The sequence below is a fragment of the Phyllobates terribilis genome, unplaced genomic scaffold, assembly GCF_046119375.1.
Source record: "Phyllobates terribilis strain yellow unplaced genomic scaffold, ASM4611937v1 Scaffold_5__5_contigs__length_657084704, whole genome shotgun sequence".
In the NCBI taxonomy this organism is placed as follows: Eukaryota; Metazoa; Chordata; class Amphibia; order Anura; family Dendrobatidae; genus Phyllobates; species Phyllobates terribilis.
Window position 1 is genome coordinate 350,994,867 of NW_027362765.1, and position 22,397 is coordinate 351,017,263.

Here is a 22,397-nt window from a genome sequence, read left to right on the forward strand (position 1 = left end):
TTATCTGTACTCAGAGAGTTATCACTATGTTATCTGTGGTGTTACATAGGACTGCAAGTGACATCTACTACATTTTCTGTACTCAGAGAGTTATCACTGTGTTATCTGTGGTGTTACATAGGACTGCAGGTGACATCTCCTTCATTATCTGTACTCAGAGAGTTATCACTGTGTTATCTGTGGTGTTACATAGGACTGCAGGTGACATCTCCTACATTATCTGTACTCAGAGAGTTATCACTGTGTCATCTGTGGTGTTACATAGGACTGCAGGTGACATCTACTACATTATCTGTACTCAGAGAGTTATCACTATGTTATCTGTGGTGTTACATAGGACTGCAAGTGACATCTACTACATTTTCTGTACTCAGAGAGTTATCACTGTGTTATCTGTGGTGTTACATAGGACTGCGGGTGACATCTACTACATTATCTGTACTCAGAGAGTTATCACTGTGTTATCTGTGGTGTTACATAGGACTGCAGGTGACATCTACTACATTATCTGTACTCAGAGAGTTATCACTGTGTTATCTGTGGTGTTACATAGGACTGCAGGTGACATCTCCTACATTATCTGTACTCAGAGAGTTATCACTGTGTTATCTGTGGTGTTACATAGGACTGCAGGTGACATCTCCTACATTATCTGTACTCAGAGTTATCACTGTGTTATCTGTGGTGTTACATAGGACTGCAGGTGACATCTACTACATTACCTGTACTCGGGGAGTTATCACTGTGTTATCTGTGGTGTTACATAGGACTGCAGGTGACATCTACTACATTATCTGTACTTAGAGTTATCACTGTGTTATCTGTGGTGTTACATAGGACTGCAGGTGACATCTACTACATTATCTGTACTCAGAGAGTTATCACTGTGTTATCTGTGGTGTTACATAGGACTGCAGGAGCCATCTACTACATTATCTGTATTCAGAGAGTTATCACTGTGTTATCTGTGGTGTTACATAGGACTGCAGGTGACATCTACTACATTATCTGTACTCAGAGTTATCACTGTGTTATCTGTGGTGTTACATAGGACTGCAGGTGACATCTACTACATTATCTGTACTCAGAGTTATCACTGTTATCTGTGGTGTTACATAGGACTGCAGGTGACATCTACTACATTATCTGTACTCAGAGAGTTATCACTGTGTTATCTGTGCTGTTACATAGGACTGCAGGTGACATCTACTACATTATCTGTACTCAGAGTTATCACTGTGTTATCTGTGGTGTTACATAGGACTGCAGGTGACATCTACTACATTATCTGTACTCAGAGAGTTATCACTATGTTATCTGTGGTGTTACATAGGACTGCAAGTGACATCTACTACATTTTCTGTACTCAGAGAGTTATCACTGTGTTATCTGTGGTGTTACATAGGACTGCAGGTGACATCTCCTTCATTATCTGTACTCAGAGAGTTATCACTGTGTTATCTGTGGTGTTACATAGGACTGCAGGTGACATCTCCTACATTATCTGTACTCAGAGAGTTATCACTGTGTCATCTGTGGTGTTACATAGGACTGCAGGTGACATCTACTACATTATCTGTACTCAGAGAGTTATCACTATGTTATCTGTGGTGTTACATAGGACTGCAAGTGACATCTACTACATTTTCTGTACTCAGAGAGTTATCACTGTGTTATCTGTGGTGTTACATAGGACTGCGGGTGACATCTACTACATTATCTGTACTCAGAGAGTTATCACTGTGTTATCTGTGGTGTTACATAGGACTGCAGGTGACATCTACTACATTATCTGTACTCAGAGAGTTATCACTGTGTTATCTGTGGTGTTACATAGGACTGCAGGTGACATCTACTACATTATCTGTACTCAGAGAGTTATCACTGTGTTATCTGTGGTGTTACATAGGACTGCAGGTGACATCTCCTACATTATCTGTACTCAGAGAGTTATCACTGTGTCATCTGTGGTGTTACATAGGACTGCAGGTGACATCTACTACATTATCTGTACTCAGAGAGTTATCACTATGTTATCTGTGGTGTTACATAGGACTGCAGTTGACATCTACTACATTATCTATACTCAGGGAGTTATCACTGTGTTATCTGTGGTGTTACATAGGACTGCAGGTGACATCTACTACATTATCTGTACTCAGAGAGTTATCACTGTGTTATCTGTGGTGTTACATAGGACTGCAGTTGACATCTACTACATTATCTATACTCAGAGAGTTATCACTGTGTTATCTGTGGTGTTACATAGGACTGCAGGTGACATCTACTACATTATCTGTACTCAGAGAGTTATCACTGTGTTATCTGTGGTGTTACATAGGACTGCAGGTGACATCTCCTACATTATCTGTACTCAGAGAGTTATCACTGTGTCATCTGTGGTGTTACATAGGACTGCAGGTGACATCTACTACATTATCTGTAATCAGAGAGTTATCACTGTGTTATCTGTGGTGTTACATAGGACTGCAGGTGACATCTATTACATTATCTGTACTCAGAGAGTTATCACTGTGTTATCTGTGGTGTTACATAGGACTGCAGGTGACATCTACTACATTATCTGTAATCAGAGAGTTATCACTGTGTTATCTGTGGTGTTACATAGGACTGCAGGTGACATCTATTACATTATCTGTACTCAGAGAGTTATCATTGTGTTATCTGTGGTGTTACATAGGACTGCAGGTGACATCTACTACATTATCTGTACTCAGAGAGTTATCACTGTTATCTGTGGTGTTACATAGGACTGCAGGTGACATCTACTACATTATCTGTACTCAGAGAGTTATCACTGTTATCTGTGGTGTTACATAGGACTGCAGGTGACATCTACTACATTATCTATACTCAGAGAGTTATCACTGTGTTTTCTGTGGTGTTACATAGGACTGCAGGTGACATCTACTACATTATCTGTACTCAGAGAGTTATCACTGTGTTATCTGTGGTGTTACATAGGACTGCAGGTGACATCTACTACATTATCTGTACTCAGAGATATCACTGTGTTATCTGTGGTGTTACATGGGACTGCAGGTGACATCTACTACATTATCTGTACTCAGAGAGTTATCACTATGTTATCTGTGGTGTTACATAGGACTGCATGTGACATCTACTACATTATCTGTACTCAGAGAGTTATCACTGTGTTATCTGTGGTGTTACATAGGACTGCAGGTGACATCTACTACATTATCTGTACTCAGAGAGTTATCACTGTGTTATCTGTGGTGTTACATAGGACTGCAGGTGAGATCTACTACATTATCTGTACTCAGAGAGTTATCACTGTGTTATCTGTGGTGTTACATAGGACTGCAGGTGACCTCTACTACATTATCTGTACTCAGAGAGTTATCACTGTGTTATCTGTGGTGTTACATAGGACTGCAGGTGACCTCTACTACATTATCTGTACTCAGAGAGTTATCACTGTGTTATCTGTGGTGTTACATAGGACTGCAGGTGACCTCTACTACATTATCTGTACTCAGAGAGTTATCACTGTGTTATCTGTGGTGTTACATAGGACTGCAGGTGACATCTACTACATTATCTGTAATCAGAGAGTTATCACTGTGTTATCTGTGGTGTTACATAGGACTGCAGGTGACATCTACTACATTATCTGTATTCAGAGGGATATCACTGTGTTATCTGTGGTGTTACATAGGACTGCAGGTGACATCTACTACATTATCTGTACTCAGAGAGTTATCACTGTGTTATCTTTGGTGTTACATAGGACTGCCGGTGACATCTACTACATTATCTGTACTCAGAGAGTTATCACTGTGTTATTTGTGGTGTTACATAGGACTGCCGGTGACATCTACTACATTATCTGTACTCAGGGATTTATCACTGTGTTATCTGTGGTGTTACATAGGACTGCGGATGACATCTACTACATTATCTGTACTCAGAGAGTTATCACTGTGTTATCTGTGGTGTTACATAGGACTGCAGGTGACATCTACTACATTATCTGTACTCAGAGAGTTATCACTGTGTTATCTGTGGTGTTACATAGGACTGCAGGTGACATCTACTACATTATCTATACTCAGAGAGTTATCACTGTGTTATCTGTGGTGTTACATAGGACTGCAGGTGACATCCACTACATTATCTGTACTCAGAGAGTTATCACTGTGTTATCTGTGGTGTTACATAGGACTGCAGGTGACATCTACTACATTATCTGTACTCAGAGAGATATCACTGTGTTATCTGTGGTGTTACATAGGACTGCAGGTGACATCTACTACATTATCTGTACTCAGAGAGTTATCACTGTGTTATCTGTGCTGTTACATAGGACTGCAGGTGACATCTACTACATTATCTGTACTAAGAGAGATATCACTGTGTTATCTGTGGTGTTACATAGGACTGCAGGTGACATCTACTACATTATCTGTACTCAGAGAGTTATCACTGTTATCTGTGGTGTTACATAGGACTGCAGGTGACATCTCCTACATTATCTGTACTCAGAGAGTTATCACTGTGTTATCTGTGCTGTTACATAGGACTGCAGGTGACATCTACTACATTATCTGTACTAAGAGAGTTATCACTGTGTTATCTGTGCTGTTACATAGGACTGCAGGTGACATCTACTACATTATCTGTACTAAGAGAGTTATCACTGTGTTATCTGTGCTGTTACATAGGACTGCAGGTGACATCTACTACATTATCTGTACTCAGAGAGTTATCACTGTGTTATCTGTGGTGTTACATAGGACTGCAGGTGACATCTCCTACATTATCTGTACTCAGAGAGTTATCACTGTGTTATCTGTGGTGTTACATAGGACTGCAGGTGACATCTACTACATTATCTGTACTAAGAGAGTTATCACTGTGTTATCTGTGCTGTTACATAGGACTGCAGGTGACATCTACTACATTATCTGTACTCAGAGAGTTATCACTGTGTTATCTGTGGTGTTACATAGGACTGCAGGTGACATCTACTACATTATCTGTACTCAGAGAGTTATCACTGTGTTATCTGTGCTGTTACATAGGACTGCAGGTGACATCTACTACATTATCTGTACTAAGAGAGTTATCACTGTGTTATCTGTGCTGTTACATAGGACTGCAGGTGATATTTTTACCTTGCCAGATCCCATCTATGTCCACTATCTGGGACAGTGCGTTCTTCTTACATCCTGGCATTTCCTCTCCGCCGTTTGGGAAGAAGTCCACATGTCCGACCAACTGACTCATTCCAAAACCTGGGAAGACACAACTTCTATCACTCAGCCTATGAGGATCTAACGTGGAGGATAGGAGTTATACCCTCGGTGTCCCCTCCTGGAGTATACTCACCTATATTGGGGATTATCGGGGCAGCGTCTGTGTGGATGGCATCAACAAATGCAGCATCTGAGGGGTCCAGCCTCACCTCAATTGGGGTCCCCTGGAAATAGGGTTCAGCAGGATCAAGTCCTGTGGGAGTAAAGAAAGAGATCCCGGATTACAGGGCAGTAAGAGGGGGACGAGCTGTGATCCCGGATTACAGGGCGCTAAGAGGGGGACGAGCTGTGATCCCGGATTACAGGGTGCTAAGAGGGGGACGAGCAGTGATCCCAGATTACAGGGCAGTAAGAGGGGGACAAGCAGTGATCCCGGATTACAGGGCGCTAAGAGGGGGACGAGCAGTGATCCCGGATTACAGGGCGCTAAGAGGGGGACGAGCTGTGATCCCGGATTACAGGGCGCTAAGAGGGGGACGAGCAGTGATCCCGGATTACAGGGCAGTAAGAGGGGGACAAGCAGTGATCCCGGATTACAGGGCGCTAAGAGGGGGACGAGCTGTGATCCCGGATTACAGGGTGCTAAGAGGGGGACGAGCAGTGATCCCAGATTACAGGGTGCTAAGAGGGGGACGAGCAGTGATCCCAGATTACAGGGTGCTAAGAGGGGAACGAGCAGTGATCCCAGATTACAGGGTGCTAAGAGGGGGACGAGCAGTGATCCCGGATTACAGGGCGCTAAGAGGGGGACGAGCAGTGATCCCGGATTACAGGGCAGTAAGAGGGGGACAAGCAGTGATCCCGGATTACAGGGCAGTAAGAGGGGGACAAGCAGTGATCCCGGATTACAGGGCGCTAAGAGGGGGACGAGCAGTGACCCCGGATTACAGGGCGCTAACAGGGAGACGAGCAGTGATCCTGGATTACAGGGCGCTAAGAGGGGGACGAGCAGTGATCCCGGATTACAGGGCGCTAAGAGAGGGACGAGCAGTGATCCCGGATTACAGGGCGCTAACAGGGAGACGAGCAGTGATCCCGGATAACAGGGCGCTAAGAGGGGGACGAGCTGTGATCCCGGATTACAGGGTGCTAAGAGGGGGACGAGCAGTGATCCCAGATTACAGGGCGCTAACAGGGAGACGAGCAGTGATCCCGGATTACAGGGCGCTAAGAGGGGGACGAGCAGTGATCCCGGATTACAGGGTGCTAAGAGGGGGACGAGCAGTGATCCCGGATTACAGGGCGCTAAGAGGGGGACGAGCAGTGATCCCGGATTACAGGGCGCTAACAGGGAGACGAGCAGTGATCCCGGATTACAGGTCGCTAAGAGGGGGACGAGCAGTGACCCCGAATTACAGGGTGCTAAGAGGGGGACGAGCAGTGATCCCGGATTACAGGGCGCTAACAGGGAGACAAGCAGTGATCCCGGATTACAGGGCGCTAAGAGGGGGACGAGCAGTGACCACGGATTACAGGGTGCTAAGAGGGGGACGAGCAGTGATCCCAGATTACAGGGTGCTAAGAGGGGGACGAGCAGTGATCCCGGATTACAGGGCGCTAAGAGGGGGACGAGCAGTGATCCCGGATTACAGAGCGCTAACAGGGAGACGAGCAGTGATCCCGGATTACAGGTCGCTAAGAGGGGGACGAGCAGTGATCCCGGATTACAGGGCGCTAAGAGGGGGACGAGCAGTGAACCCGGATTACAGGGTGCTAAGAGGGGGACAAGCAGTGATCCCAGATTACAGGGTGCTAAGAGGGGGACGAGCAGTGATCCCGGATTACAGGGTGCTAAGAGGGGGACGAGCAGTGATCCCAGATTACAGGGCGCTAACAGGGAGACGAGCAGTGATCCCGGATTACAGGGCGCTAACAGGGAGACGAGCAGTGATCCCAGATTACAGGGCGCTAACAGGAAGACGAGCAGTGATCCCAGATTACAGGGCGCTAACAGGGAGACGAGCAGTGATCCCAGATTACAGGGTGCTAAGAGGGGGACGAGCAGTGATCCCGGATTACAGGGCGCTAAGAGGGGGACGAGCAGTGATCCCAGATTACAGGGTGCTAAGAGGGGGACAAGCAGTGATCCCAGATTACAGGGCGCTAACAGGGAGACGAGCAGTGATCCCGGATTACAGGGCGCTAAGAGGGGGGCGAGCAGTGACCCCGGATTACAGGGTGCTAAGAGGGGGACGAGCAGTGATCCCGGATTACAGGGTGCTAAGAGGGGGACGAGCAGTGATCCCAGATTACAGGGTGCTAAGAGGGGGACGAGCAGTGATCCCAGATTACAGGGTGCTAAGAGGGGGACGAGCAGTGATCCCGGATTACAGGGTGCTAAGAGGGGGACGAGCAGTGATCCCAGATTACAGGGTGCTAAGAGGGGGACGAGCAGTGATCCCGGATTACAGGGCGCTAAGAGGGGGACGAGCAGTGATCCCGGATTACAGGGTGCTAAGAGGGGGACGAGCAGTGATCCCGGATTACAGGGTGCTAAGAGGGGGACGAGCAGTGATCCCGGATTACAGGGTGCTAAGAGGGGGACGAGCCGTGATCCCAGATTACAGGGTGCTAAGAGGGGGACCAGCAGTGATCCCGGATTACAGGGTGCTAAGAGGGGGACGAGCAGTGATCCCAGATTACAGGGTGCTAAGAGGGGGACGAGCAGTGATCCCGGATTACAGGGCGCTAAGAGGGGGACGAGCAGTGATCCCAGATTACCGGGCGCTAACAGGGAGACGAGCAGTGATCCCGGATTACAGGGTGCTAAGAGGGGGACGAGCAGTGATCCCGGATTACAGGGTGCTAAGAGGGGGACGAGCAGTGATCCCAGATTACAGGGTGCTAAGAGGGGGACGAGCAGTGATCCCAGATTACAGGGTGCTAAGAGGGGGACGAGCAGTGATCCTGGATTACAGGGTGCTAAGAGTGGGATGAGCAGTGATCCCGGATTACAGGGTGCTAAGAGGGGGATGAGCAGTGATCCCGGATTACAGGGTGCTAAGAGGGGGACGAGCAGTGATCCCGAATTACAGGGTGCTAAGAGGGGGACGAGCAGTGATCCCGGATTACAGGGTGCTAAGAGGGGATCGAGCAGTGATCCCGGATTACAGGGTGCTAAGAGGGGGACGAGCAGTGATCCCGGATTACAGGGTGCTAACAGGGAGACAGCAGTGATCCCGGATTACAGGGCGCTAACAGGGAGACGAGCAGTGATCCCGGATTACAGGGTGCTAAGAGGGGATCGAGCAGTGATCCCGGATTACAGGGTGCTAAGAGGGGGACGAGCAGTGATCGCGGATTACAGGGCATTAAAAGAGGGACGAGCAGTGATCCCGGATAACAGGGCGCTAAGAGGGGGACGAGCAGTGATCCCAGATTACAGGGTGCTAAGAGGGGATCGAGCAGTGATCCCGGATTACAGGGTGCTAAGAGGGGGACGAGCAGTGATCCCGGATTACAGGGCATTAAAAGAGGGACGAGCAGTGATCCCGGATAACAGGGCGCTAAGAGGGGGACGAGCAGTGATCCCGGATTACAGGGCGCTAACAGGGATACGAGCAGTGATCCCGGATTACAGGGCGCTAAGAGGGGGACGAGCAGTGACCCCGGATTACAGGGTGCTAAGAGGGGGACGAGCAGTGATCCCGGATTACAGGGCGCTAACAGGGAGATGAGCAGTGATCCCGGATTACAGGGCGCTAAAAGGGGGACGAGCAGTGATCCCAGATTACAGGGTGCTAAGAGGGGGACAAGCAGTGATCCCAGATTACAGGGTGCTAAGAGGGGGACGAGCAGTGATCCCGGATTACAGGGCGCTAAGAGGGGGACGAGCAGTGATCCCGGATTACAGGGCGCTAACAGGGAGACGAGCAGTGATCCCGGATTACAGGTCGCTAAGAGGGGGACGAGCAGTGACCCCGGATTACAGGGTGCTAAGAGGGGGACGAGCAGTGATCCCGGATTACAGGGCGCTAACAGGGAGACGAGCAGTGATCCCGGATTACAGGGCGCTAAGAGGGGGACGAGCAGTGATCCCGGATTACAGGGTGCTAAGAGGGGGACGAGCAGTGATCCCGGATTACAGGGTGCTAAGAGGGGGACGAGCAGTGATCCCGGATTACAAGGCGCTAAGAGGGGGACGAGCAGTGATCCCAGATTACAGGGTGCTAAGAGGGGGACGAGCAGTGATCCCGGATTACAGGGCGCTAACAGGGAGACGAGCAGTGATCCCGGATTACAGGGCGCTAACAGGGAGACGAGCAGTGATCCCGGATTACAGGGCGCTAAAAGGGGGACGAGCAGTGACCCCGGATTACAGGGTGCTAAGAGGGGGACAAGCAGTGATCCCAGATTACAGGGTGCTAAGAGGGGGACGAGCAGTGATCCCGGATTACAGGGCGCTAACAGGGAGACGAGCAGTGATCCCGGATTACAGGGCACTAAGAGGGGGACGAGCAGTGACCCCGGATTACAGGGCGCTAAGAGGGGGACGAGCAGTGATCCCGGATTACAGGGTGCTAAGAGGGGGACGAGCAGTGATCCCAGATTACAGGGTGCTAAGAGGGGGACGAGCAGTGATCCCGGATTACAGGGCGCTAAGAGGGGGACGAGCAGTGATCCCGGATTACAGGGTGCTAAGAGGGGGACGAGCAGTGATCCCGGATTACAGGGCGCTAACAGGGAGATGAGCAGTGATCCCGGATTACAGGGTGCTAAGAGGGGGACGAGCAGTGATCCCGGATTACAGGGTGCTAAGAGGGGGACGAGCAGTGATCCCAGATTACAGGGTGCTAACAGGGAGACGAGCAGTGATCCCAGATTACAGGGTGCTAAGAGGGGGACCAGCAGTGATCCCGGATTACAGGGTGCTAAGAGGGGAACGAGCAGTGATCCCAGATTACAGGGTGCTAAGAGGGGGACGAGCAGTGATCCTGGATTACAGGGTGCTAAGAGGGGGACGAGCAGTGATCCCGGATTACAGGGCGCTAAGAGGGGGACGAGCAGTGATCCCAGATTACCGGGCGCTAACAGGGAGACGAGCAGTGATCCCGGATTACAGGGCGCTAAGAGGGGGACGAGCAGTGATCCCGGATTACAGGGTGCTAAGAGGGGGACGAGCAGTGATCCCAGATTACAGGGTGCTAAGAGGGGGACGAGCAGTGATCCCGGATTACAGGGTGCTAAGAGGGGGACGAGCAGTGATCCCGGATTACAGGGTGCTAAGAGGGGGACGAGCAGTGATCCCGGATTACAGGGTGCTAAGAGGGGGACGAGCAGTGATCCTGGATTACAGGGCGCTAACAGGGAGACAGCAGTGATCCCGGATTACAGGGCGCTAACAGGGAGACGAGCAGTGATCCCGGATTACAGGGTGCTAAGAGGGGGACGAGCAGTGATCCCAGATTACAGGGTGCTAAGAGGGGGACGAGCAGTGATCCCGGATTACAGGGTGCTAAAAGGGGGACGAGCAGTGATCCCGGATTACAGGGCATTAAAAGAGGGACGAGCAGTGATCCCGGATTACAGGGCGCTAAAAGGGGGACGAGCAGTGATCCCAGATTACAGGGTGCTAAGAGGGGGACGAGCAGTGATCCCAGATTACAGGGCACCAAGAGGAGACAATGATCCTGGGTTACAGGCATTATCCATGAATCAATCAATGACACATTTTGCTATTTGTTACATTGTATCAGTGCAGATTCGTTCAGATAGGTTCTTGTGCTGATGCTTCATACCAAACCCTCAGCAGCTGAAGATTTGTGCAGGTTTTTCAGTTTCATGATGTATTAATTAGCCATCCTCATTATCTTTCCTCTAAATGAAGTCACCTGTTATTCTTGTGATTCCGCGCCTCCTCTTCCCGACCTCTCCGGCCGCGTGCGCCCCCAGACTGTGACCGATGACGTGAACGTTGGCAGGAGAATAGCCGAAGTTACTCTGGAAAAAAGAAGAAGTATCACTAAACCGTAATAATGATATTACAGCACAGGGAGACCCCACTGAATTTATGGGGGCGACTGACAGCAGAAGATCAATGACCTCCTATCATCCAGGCAGATGAGCTCCCCCCGGGCAGGTGGAGACCCCAGGTGTGTTATTACATTATTACGCTCCAGAGCTATTATATGACTGATGTTATCGATCGTTATTATGTTGCTATTTCTTTGCTGATCAGTTGCAGTTTTCTGTTTCTATGTGGTGTAATGCAGCGGTGTTCACACAGTGCGGTAAAGAGGCAGTGACTCCGATTAGTCCAATTTAAAAGTCTTTATTTTGTCAACCTTACAACAAAAGGCAAACGTTATCGTCCAGATCGCAGCCGGATTGTCCATAAGTCTGTAATACTCCATTACCGTGGGCGACTGCACCACCGTATCTCTCGTGGGTGCGTCTGGCCTCTTTCTCTGGCTCCGGCCGGTGCCCACCTCACAGAGACCTGTACTGCACAGAGCTCCCGCTCCCAAGCTGCAAACCAAACACTGACACCCAAAGCTCAACTAAAAGTTTAAATGGGTTTCGTGGCCATGGGCTGCTCCCAAAACTCAGAGTGGAGGGAGAGATCCGCCCCACTACCAATCCTGTAGACCTCTCCAAAAATATAAGCCCAGGTCATGTTTTCTTAAATCTGATTTGGTCAAATAGTTTGACCAAACCCAGTCTCTCTTTTATTTTGCATTATATCCACAGCTGTGGCCAGAGGAGTATCTAGAGGGGGCAGTCAGGCTGCCTAATGCAGTGGTCCGCAGTGTCTCCCCTGGTGGCTGCATACTGCCGTCCCCCAGACTGGGATACGGCCGTTCTCTGAGCAGGGTGTCAAGCTGACAGCCGGCTCACAAAAGGTGCAGCGTCGGCTCATAGTGATTAATTGTACTCGCATCTTTCAGACGCGAGTACAACTGAAGCTCTGACCATCGGCTCAGCGTGAAATCAGCAGCGTCATGTGATCAGGTCATGTGATCAGGTCATGTGATCAGGTCATGTGATCAGGTCATGTGATCGCGCTGCTGATGTCAGTCGCCGGCGCCCAGAAGAGAGAAGACCATCGGTGGTAAGGGCTCCGGTGACTATGGAGCTGAAGACGCCGAAGATTCAGTGTGGGGGGATTTATTCAGTGTGTGGGGGATTTATTGTGTGTGGGGGGATTTATTCAGTGTGTGTGTGGGATTTATTCAGTGTGTGGGGGATTTATTGTGTGTGGGGGGGGGATTTATTCAGTGTGTGTGGGGGATTTATTCAGTGTGTGTGTGTGGGGGGGATTTATTGTGTGTGGGGGGATTTATTCAGTGTGTGTGTGGGGGATTTATTCAGTGTGTGTGGGGGATTTATTCAGTGTGTGTGTGTGGGGGGGATTTATTGTGTGTGGGGGATTTATTCAGTGTGTGTGTGGGGGATTTATTCAGTGTGTGTGTGGGGAATTTATTCAGTGTGTGTGTGGGGGATTTATTCAGTGTGTGGGGGGATTTATTCAGTGTGTGGGGGGATTTATTCAGTGTGTGTGTGGGGGATTTATTCAGTGTGTGTGTGTGGGGGGGATTTATTGTGTGTGGGGGGATTTATTCAGTGTGTGTGGGGTATTTATTCAGTGTGTGTGTGGGGGGATTTATTCAGTGTGTGTGTGGGGGATTTATTCAGTGTGTGGGGGGATTTATTCAGTGTGTGGGGGGATTTATTCAGTGTGTGTGGGGGATTTATTCAGTGTGTGTGTGGGGGGGGATTTATTCAGTGTGTGGGGGGATTTATTCAGTGTGTGTGGGGGATTTATTCAGTGTGTGTGTGGGGGGATTTATTCAGTGTGTGTGGGGGGATTTATTCAGTGTGTGGGGGGATTTATTCAGTGTGTGTGTGGGGGATTTATTCAGTGTGTGTGGGGATTTATTCAGTGTGTGTGTGGGGATTTATTCAGTGTGTGTGTGGGAGATTTATTCAGTGTGTGTGGGGGGATTTATTCAGTGTGTGTGTGGGGGGGATTTATTCAGTGTGTGTGTGGGGAAATATTCAGTGTGTGTGGGGAAATATTCAGTGTGTGTGGGGGGATTTATTCAGTGTGTGGGGGGGTATTTATTGAGTGTGTGGGGGGATTTATTCAGTGTGTGTGTGGGGATTTATTCAGTGTGTGTGTGGGGGATTTATTCAGTGTGTGTGTGGGGGATTTATTCAGTGTGTGTGGGGGGATTTATTCAGTGTGTGTGGGATTTATTCAGTGTGTGTGGGGGGGGTGTTATTCAGTGTGTGTGTGTGATTTATTCAGTGTGTGGGGGGATTTATTCAGTGTGTGTGTGGGGGATTTATTCAGTGTGTGTGTGGGGGATTTATTCAGTGTGTGTGTGGGATTTATTCAGTGTGTGTGTGGGGGGGGGATTTATTGTGTGTGGGGGGATTTATTCAGTGTGTGTGGGGGGATTTATTCAGTGTGTGTGTGGGGGATTTATTCAGTGTGTGTGTGGGGGATTTATTCAGTGTGTGGGGGGATTTATTCAGTGTGTGTGTGGGGGATTTATTCAGTGTGTGTGTGGGGGATTTATTCAGTGTGTGTGGGGGATTTATTCAGTGTGTGTGTGGAGGGGGGGATTTATTGTGTGTGGGGGAATTTATTCAGTGTGTGTGGGGGATTTATTCAGTGTGTGTGTGGGGGATTTATTCAGTGTGTGTGTGGGGGATTTATTCAGTGTGTGGGGGGATTTATTCAGTGTGTGGGGGGATTTATTCAGTGTGTGTGTGGGGGATTTATTCAGTGTGTGGGGGGATTTATTCAGTGTGTGTGTGGGGGATTTATTCAGTGTGTGTGTGGGGGGGGATTTATTGTGTGTGGGGGGATTTATTCAGTGTGTGTGGGGGATTTATTCAGTGTGTGTGTGGGATTTATTCAGTGTGTGTGTGGGGGGGGGATTTATTGTGTGTGGGGGATTTATTCAGTGTGTGTGGGGGATTTATTCAGTGTGTGTGTGGGGGATTTATTCAGTGTGTGTGGGGGGGATTTATTCAGTGTGTGTGTGGGGGGGGATTTATTGTGTGTGGGGGGATTTATTCAGTGTGTGTGGGGGGGATTTATTCAGTGTGTGTGGGGGGGATTTATTCAGTGTGTGTGTGGGGGATTTATTCAGTGTGTGTGGGGGGGATTTATTCAGTGTGTGGGGGGATTTATTCAGTGTGTGTGTGGGGGATTTATTCAGTGTGTGGGGGGATTTATTCAGTGTGTGTGTGGGGGATTTATTCAGTGTGTGTGTGTGGGGGGGATTTATTGTGTGTGGGGGGATTTATTCAGTGTGTGTGTGGGGGGATTTATTCAGTGTGTGTGTGGGGGATTTATTCAGTGTGTGGGGGGATGTATTCAGTGTGTGGGGGGATTTATTCAGTGTGTGGGGGGATTTATTCAGTGTGTGTGTGGGGGATTTATTCAGTGTGTGGGGGGATTTATTCAGTGTGTGGGGGGGATTTATTCAGTGTGTGTGTGGGGGATTTATTCAGTGTGTGTGTGTGGGGGGATTTATTAAGTGTGTGTGGGGGATTTATTCAGTGTGTGTGTGGGGGGATTTATTCAGTGTGTGTGTGGGGGATTTATTCAGTGTGTGGGGGGATTTATTCAGTGTGTGGGGGGATTTATTCAGTGTGTGTGTGGGGGATTTATTCAGTGTGTGTGAGGGGGATTTATTCAGTGTGTGTGGGGATTTATTCAGTGTGTGTGTGGGGATTTATTCAGTGTGTGTGTGGGGGATTTATTCAGTGTGTGTGGGGGGATTTATTCAGTGTGTGGGGGGGGATTTATTCAGTGTGTGGGGAGATTTATTCAGTGTGTGTGTGGGGATTTATTCAGTGTGTGTGTGGGGGATTTATTCAGTGTGTGTGTGGGGGATTTATTCAGTGTGTGTGGGGGGATTTATTCAGTGTGTGTGGGATTTATTCAGTGTGTGTGTGGGGGGTGTTATTCAGTGTGTGTGTGGGATTTATTCAGTGTGTGGGGGGATTTATTCAGTGTGTGTGTGGGGGATTTATTCAGTGTGTGTGTGGGGGATTTATTCAGTGTGTGTGTGGGATTTATTCAGTGTGTGTGTGTGGGGGGGATTTATTGTGTGTGGGGGGATTTATTCAGTGTGTGTGGGGGGATTTATTCAGTGTGTGTGGGGGATTTATTCAGTGTGTGTGTGGGGGATTTATTCAGTGTGTGTGTGGGGGATTTATTCAGTGTGTGGGGGGATTTATTCAGTGTGTGTGTGGGGGATTTATTCAGTGTGTGTGTGGGGGATTTATTCAGTGTGTGTGTGGGGGATTTATTCAGTGTGTGTGGGGGATTTATTCAGTGTGTGTGTGGAGGGGGGGATTTATTGTGTGTGGGGGGATTTATTCAGTGTGTGTGGGGGATTTATTCAGTGTGTGTGTGGGGGATTTATTCAGTGTGTGTGTGGGGGATTTATTCAGTGTGTGGGGGGATTTATTCAGTGTGTGGGGGGATTTATTCAGTGTGTGTGTGGGGGATTTAATCAGTGTGTGGGGGGATTTATTCAGTGTGTGTGTGGGGGATTTATTCAGTGTGTGTGTGTGGGGGGGATTTATTGTGTGTGGGGGGATTTATTCAGTGTGTGTGGGGGATTTATTCAGTGTGTGTGTGGGATTTATTCAGTGTGTGTGTGGGGGGGGATTTATTGTGTGTGGGGGGATTTATTCAGTGTGTGTGGGGGGATTTATTCAGTGTGTGTGGGGGATTTATTCAGTGTGTGTGGGGGGGATTTATTCAGTGTGTGTGTGGGGGATTTATTCAGTGTGTGGGGGGATTTATTCAGTGTGTGTGTGGGGGATTTATTCAGTGTGTGTGGGGGGGATTTATTCAGTGTGTGTGTGGGGGATTTATTCAGTGTGTGTGGGGGATTTATTCAGTGTGTGTGTGGAGGGGGGGATTTATTGTGTGTGGGGGGATTTATTCAGTGTGTGTGGGGGATTTATTCAGTGTGTGTGTGGGGGATTTATTCAGTGTGTGTGTGGGGGATTTATTCAGTGTGTGGGGGGATTTATTCAGTGTGTGGGGGGATTTATTCAGTGTGTGTGTGGGGGATTTAATCAGTGTGTGGGGGGATTTATTCAGTGTGTGTGTGGGGGATTTATTCAGTGTGTGTGTGTGGGGGGGATTTATTGTGTGTGGGGGGATTTATTCAGTGTGTGTGGGGGATTTATTCAGTGTGTGTGTGGGATTTATTCAGTGTGTGTGTGTGGGGGGGATTTATTGTGTGTGGGGGGATTTATTCAGTGTGTGTGGGGGATTTATTCAGTGTGTGTGTGGGGGATTTATTCAGTGTGTGTGTGGGGGATTTATTCAGTGTGTGTGTGGGGGATTTATTCAGTGTGTGTGTGGGGGATTTATTCAGTGTGTGTGTGGGGGATTTATTCAGTGTGTGTGGGGGATTTATTCAGTGTGTGTGTGTGGGACTTATTCAGTGTGTGTGGGGATTTATTCAGTGTGTGTGGGGATTTATTCAGTGTGTGTGGGGATTTATTCAGTGTGTGTGGGATTTATTCAGTGTGTGTGGGATTTATTCAGTGTGTGTGGGATTTATTCAGTGTGTGTGGGGGGGATTTATTCAGTGTGTGTGTGGGGGGGATTTATTCAGTGTGTGTGTGGGGGGGATTTATTCAGTGTGTGTGGGGGATTTATTCAGTGTGTGTGGGATTTATTCAGTGTGTGTGGGGGGATTTATTCAGTGTGTGTGTGGGGGATTTATTCAGTGTGTGTGGGATTTATTCAGTGTGTGTGGGGGGATTTATTCAGTGTGTGTGTGGGGGATTTATTCAGTGTGTGTGGGGGATTTATTCAGTGTGTGTGTGGGGGATTTATTCAGTGTGTGTGGGGATTTATTCAGTGTGTGTGTGGGGGATTTATTCAGTGTGTGTGTGTGGGGGATTTATTCAGTGTGTGTGTGGGGGATTTATTCAGTGTGTGTGTGGGGATTTATTCAGTGTGTGTGTGGGGATTTATTCAGTGTGTGTGTGGGGGATTTATTCAGTGTGTGTGTGGGGATTTATTCAGTGTGTGTGTGTGGGATTTATTCAGTGTGTGTGGGGGGGATTTATTCAGTGTGTGTGGGGGGGATTTATTCAGTGTGTGTGTGGGATTTATTCAGTGTGTGTGGGGGGGATTTATTCAGTGTGTGGGGGGATTTATTCAGTGTGTGTGGGGATTTATTCAGTGTGTGTGTGGGGGGATTTATTCAGTGTGTGTGGGGGGATTTATTCAGTGTGTGTGGGGGGATTTATTCAGTGTGTGTGGGGGGATTTATTCAGTGTGTGTGTGGGGGATTTATTCAGTGTGTGTGGGGGGGATTTATTCAGTGTGTGGGGGGATTTATTCAGTGTGTGTGGGGATTTATTCAGTGTGTGTGTGGGGGGATTTATTCAGTGTGTGTGGGGGGATTTATTCAGTGTGTGTGGGGGGATTTATTCAGTGTGTGTGTGGGGGATTTATTCAGTGTGTGTGGGGGATTTATTCAGTGTGTGTGTGGGGGGATTTATTCAGTGTGTGTGGGGGGATTTATTCAGTGTGTGTGGGGGGATTTATTCAGTGTGTGTGTGGGGGATTTATTCAGTGTGTGTGTGGGGGATTTATTCAGTGTGTGTGTGGGGGATTTATTCAGTGTGTGTGTGGGGGATTTATTCAGTGTTTGTGGGGGGATTTATTCAGTGTGTGTGGGGGATTTATTCAGTGTGTGTGTGGGGGATTTATTCAGTGTGTGTGGGGATTTATTCAGTGTGTGTGGGGGGATTTATTCAGTGTTTGTGTGGGGGATTTATTCAGTGTGTGTGGGGGGATTTATTCAGTGTGTGTGTGTGGGATTTATTCAGTGTGTGTGTGGGGGGATTTATTCAGTGTGTGTGTGGGGGATTTATTCAGTGTGTTGGGGGGGGATTTATTCAGTGTGTGTGTGGGATTTATTCAGTGTGTGTGGGATTTATTCAGTGTGTGGGGGGGGGATTTATTCAGTGTGTGTGGGGGATTTATTCAGTGTGTGGGGGGATTTATTCCGTGTGTGTGGGGATTTATTCAGTGTGTGTGTGGGGGATTTATTCAGTGTGTGTGGGGGGATTTATTCAGTGTGTGTGTGGGGGATTTATTCAGTGTGTGGGGGATTTATTCAGTATGTGTGGGGGGATTTATTCAGTGTGTGTGTGGGGGATTTATTCAGTGTGTGTGGGGATTTATTCAGTGTGTGTGTGGGGGATTTATTCAGTGTATGTGGGGATTTATTCAGTGTGTGTGTGGGGGATTTATTCAGTGTGTGTGTGGGGGATTTATTCAGTGTGTGTGGGGGATTTATTCAGTGTGTGTGGGGGGATTTATTCAGTGTGTGTGGGGATTTATTCAGTGTGTGTGTGGGGGATTTATTCAGTGTGTGGGGGGGATTTATTCAGTGTGTGTGGGGGGATTTATTCAGTGTGTGTGTGGGATTTATTCAGTGTGTGTGGGGGGGATTTATTCAGTGTGTGTGGGGGGGATTTATTCAGTGTGTGTGTGGGATTTATTCAGTGTGTGTGGGGGGGATTTATTCAGTGTGTGTGGGGATTTATTCAGTGTGTGTGGGGATTTATTCAGTGTGTGTGTGGGGGATTTATTCAGTGTGTGGGGGGGATTTATTCAGTGTGTGTGTGGGGGGATTTATTCAGTGTGTGGGGGGGGATTTATTCAGTGTGTGTGGGGGGGGATTTATTCAGTGTGTGTGTGGGGGGATTTATTCAGTGTGTGTGTGGGATTTATTCAGTGTGTGTGTGGGGGGATTTATTCAGTGTGTGTGGGATTTATTCAGTGTGTGGGGGGGATTCATTCAGTGTGTGTGTGGGGGGATTTATTCAGTGTGTGTGGGATTTATTCAGTGTGTGTGGGGGATTTATTCAGTGTGTGTGGGGGATTTATTCAGTGTGTGTGGGGGGATTTATTCAGTGTGTGTGTGGGGGGATTTATTCAGTGTGTGTGTGGGATTTATTCAGTGTGTGTGGGGGGATTTATTCAGTGTGTGTGGGGGATTTATTCAGTGTGTGGGGGGATTTATTCAGTGTGTGTGTGGGGGGATTTATTCAGTGTGTGTGGGATTTATTCAGTGTGTGGGGGGATTTATTCAGTGTGTGGGGGGATTTATTCAGTGTGTGTGGGGGGGATTTATTCAGTGTGTGTGGGGGGGATTTATTCAGTATGGGGGGTGTTATTCAGTGTAGGGGGGGTTATTCAGTGTGGGGGGGATGTGTGAGGAGGAAGTATGTAGAGCGAGGGGGTAAATATATGAAGAGGCAGTATGGTTATCAGGGGGATGTGAGAGGAGACAGTATGAGGAGGGAGGGGTAAACATGTGAGGAGACTATTGAGGGGAATAGTATGAGGAGACATTATGGGGGAGAAAAGTGTGAGTGGGCACAGAATAGAGACTGAGTAGTGTGTGGGGGGATTTATTCAGTGTGTGTGGGGGGATTTATTCAGTGTGTGTGGGATTTATTCAGTGTGTGTGGGGGATTTATTCAGTGTGTGTGTGGGGGGATTTATTCAGTGTGTGTGGGATTTATTCAGTGTGTGTGGGGGGTGTTATTCAGTGTGTGTGTGGGGGATTTATTCAGTGTGTGTGGGGGATTTATTCAGTGTGTGTGGGGGGATTTATTCAGTGTGTGTGTGGGGGGATTTATTCAGTGTGTGTGTGGTATTTATTCAGTGTGTGTGGGGGGATTTATTCAGTGTGTGTGGGGGATTTATTCAGTGTGTGGGGGGATTTATTCAGTGTGTGTGTGGGGGATTTATTCAGTGTGTGTGTGGGGGGATTTATTCAGTGTGTGTGGGGGATTTATTCATTGTGTGTGGGGGGGGATTTTTTGTTCAGTGTGTGTGGGATTTATTCAGTGTGTGTGGGGGGATTTATTCAGTGTGTGGGGGGATTTATTCAGTGTGTGTGGGGGGGATTTATTCAGTATGGGGGGTGTTATTCAGTGTAGGGGGGGTTATTTAGTGTGGGGGGATGTGTGAGGAGGAAGTATGTAGAGCGAGGGGGTAAATATATGAAGAGGCAGTATGGTTATCAGGGGGATGTGAGAGGAGACAGTATGAGGAGGGAGGGGTAAACATGTGAGGAGACTATTGAGGGGAATAGTATGAGGAGACATTACGGGGGAGAAAAGTGTGAGTGGGCACAGAATAGAGACTGAGTAGTGTGTGGGGGGGGGTAGCATGTGGGACAGTGTAAGGTCACAGCCAGGAGGCGACAGTAAGCCAAGGAGGGGGAATGTGATGAGAGGTCACAGTGTAAAGACTGGGTTCTATAGGGGGGACAGAGTGTGAGAGGACAGTGTGAAGAGGGGCCCAGAATTGATTGCTTACACTATTCTGGTCCATAAAAAGGAGGGTGCATGCTGGAAACACACCCAGGGGAACTAACACACTGGCGGATACAAACAGACGAGGGTCCCTGTGCAAGAACAGTATATGGGCCCTCAGCAGCCCAATAGCTCCTCATACTGCACAATTCCTCCAGCTTTAGAGGTGGGAATGGGCCTCTCACCTCTTGGGCCCCTGTGCAGATACAAAGGTTGCACTAATGATATGTCCACCCCTGCACTAACACACCGGCTACACCTGGTCCGTTCTGCATGGGAACCTGATACAGCCTCCTCTGTACGAACATTGTAATATTTGTGCAGTTTAAACTGACAAAAACCCATCAAATGAGCAAAACGCTTGTTAGGTGAAACCATCTTTTAAAAGATCTTCTCGGCAGCACATTGTCCTATGTAACCAGTATGTGCTGCCGAGAACAATTTCAGGCTATGTATAGTGAAGCATCTATTACTGATCCATTCCAGAGCATTCTGCGCACGTGGAGGTGCGGCCTGACTATGTAACCGGCTACTAGACCACCGCCGATCCGCGATAATGACTGAGCGCAGCAGACCACCTAACGTACACCATGTCTCAGGGTGGGGTCACAGGGTTTCTAGTGGAAGCGGCTTAAGAAAATGAGGAAATGCTCCTTCTTTGTTTTGGAGTTTTTTGTGCCCTGAAAAGTTTTTTCCTGAAAAAATGTGCAAAACACCGAACGGCAAAGAGGAGTAACAATAGCATGAATATTAGGCGTGTGCTGATCTGCTCCAAAGAACTCGTCAAAGAGCTGTGTGTACACATAGGACAGGGGGCATCGGGCACACAGGGGGCATCGAGCACACATAGGACATGGGGCATCGGGCACACAGAGGGCATCGAGCACACATAGGACATGGGGCATCGGGCACACAGAGGGCATCGGGCACACATGGGACATGGGGCATCGGGCACACAAAGGGCATCGAGCACACATAGGACATGGGGCATCGGGCACACAGAGGGCATCGGGCACACATGGGACATGGGGCATCGGGCACACAGGGGGCATCAGGCACACATAGGACATGGGGCATCAGGCACACAGAGGGCATCGGGCACACATAGGACATGGGGCATCGGGCACACAGAGGGCATCGGGCACACATAGGACATGGGGCATCGGGCACACAGAGGGCATCGGGCACACATAGGATATAGGGCATCGGGCACACAGGGGGCTTCAGGCACACATAGGACATGAGGCATCTGGCACACAGGGGACATCGGGGACACATAGGACATGGAGCATCGGGCACACAGAGGGCATCGGGCACACATAGGATATAGGGCATCGGGCACACATAGGACATGGGGCACGCAGAGGGCATCAGGCACACAGAGGGCATTGGGCACACAGAGGGCATTGGGCACACAGAGGGCATGGGGCACACAGAGGATATAGGGCACACATAGGACAGGGGGCATTGGGCACACAGAGGGCATCGGGCACACAGAGGGCATCGGGCACACAGAGGGCATCGGGCACACATAGGATATAGGGCACACATAGGTTATAGGACATCGGGCACACAGGGGGCTTCGGGCACACATAGGACATAGGGCACACATAGGATATAGGGCACACATAGGGCATCAGGCACACATAGGATATAGGACATCGGGCACACAGAGGGCATAGGGCACACATAGGACATAGGGCACACATACGACATAGGGCACACATACGACATAGGGCACACATACGACATAGGGCACAC

General features: G+C 48.8%; 1 protein-coding gene across 3 annotated transcripts in view; it reads right to left on the bottom strand.

Annotated features, from left to right (window-relative positions):
• PNLIP (pancreatic lipase) overlaps nt 1-22,397 on the bottom strand; it is a 258,925-nt gene that overhangs the window by 203,608 nt on the left and 32,920 nt on the right. For all 3 annotated transcript variants that reach the window (XM_073684626.1, XM_073684627.1, XM_073684628.1), the window contains exons 6-8: nt 11,135-11,243; nt 5,377-5,496; nt 5,163-5,282 (exon numbers count right to left, since the gene is read on the bottom strand). In XM_073684626.1, the coding sequence (XP_073540727.1) occupies nt 5,163-5,282; nt 5,377-5,496; nt 11,135-11,243 (349 nt within the window). The remainder of the gene's footprint in view (nt 1-5,162; nt 5,283-5,376; nt 5,497-11,134; nt 11,244-22,397) is intronic.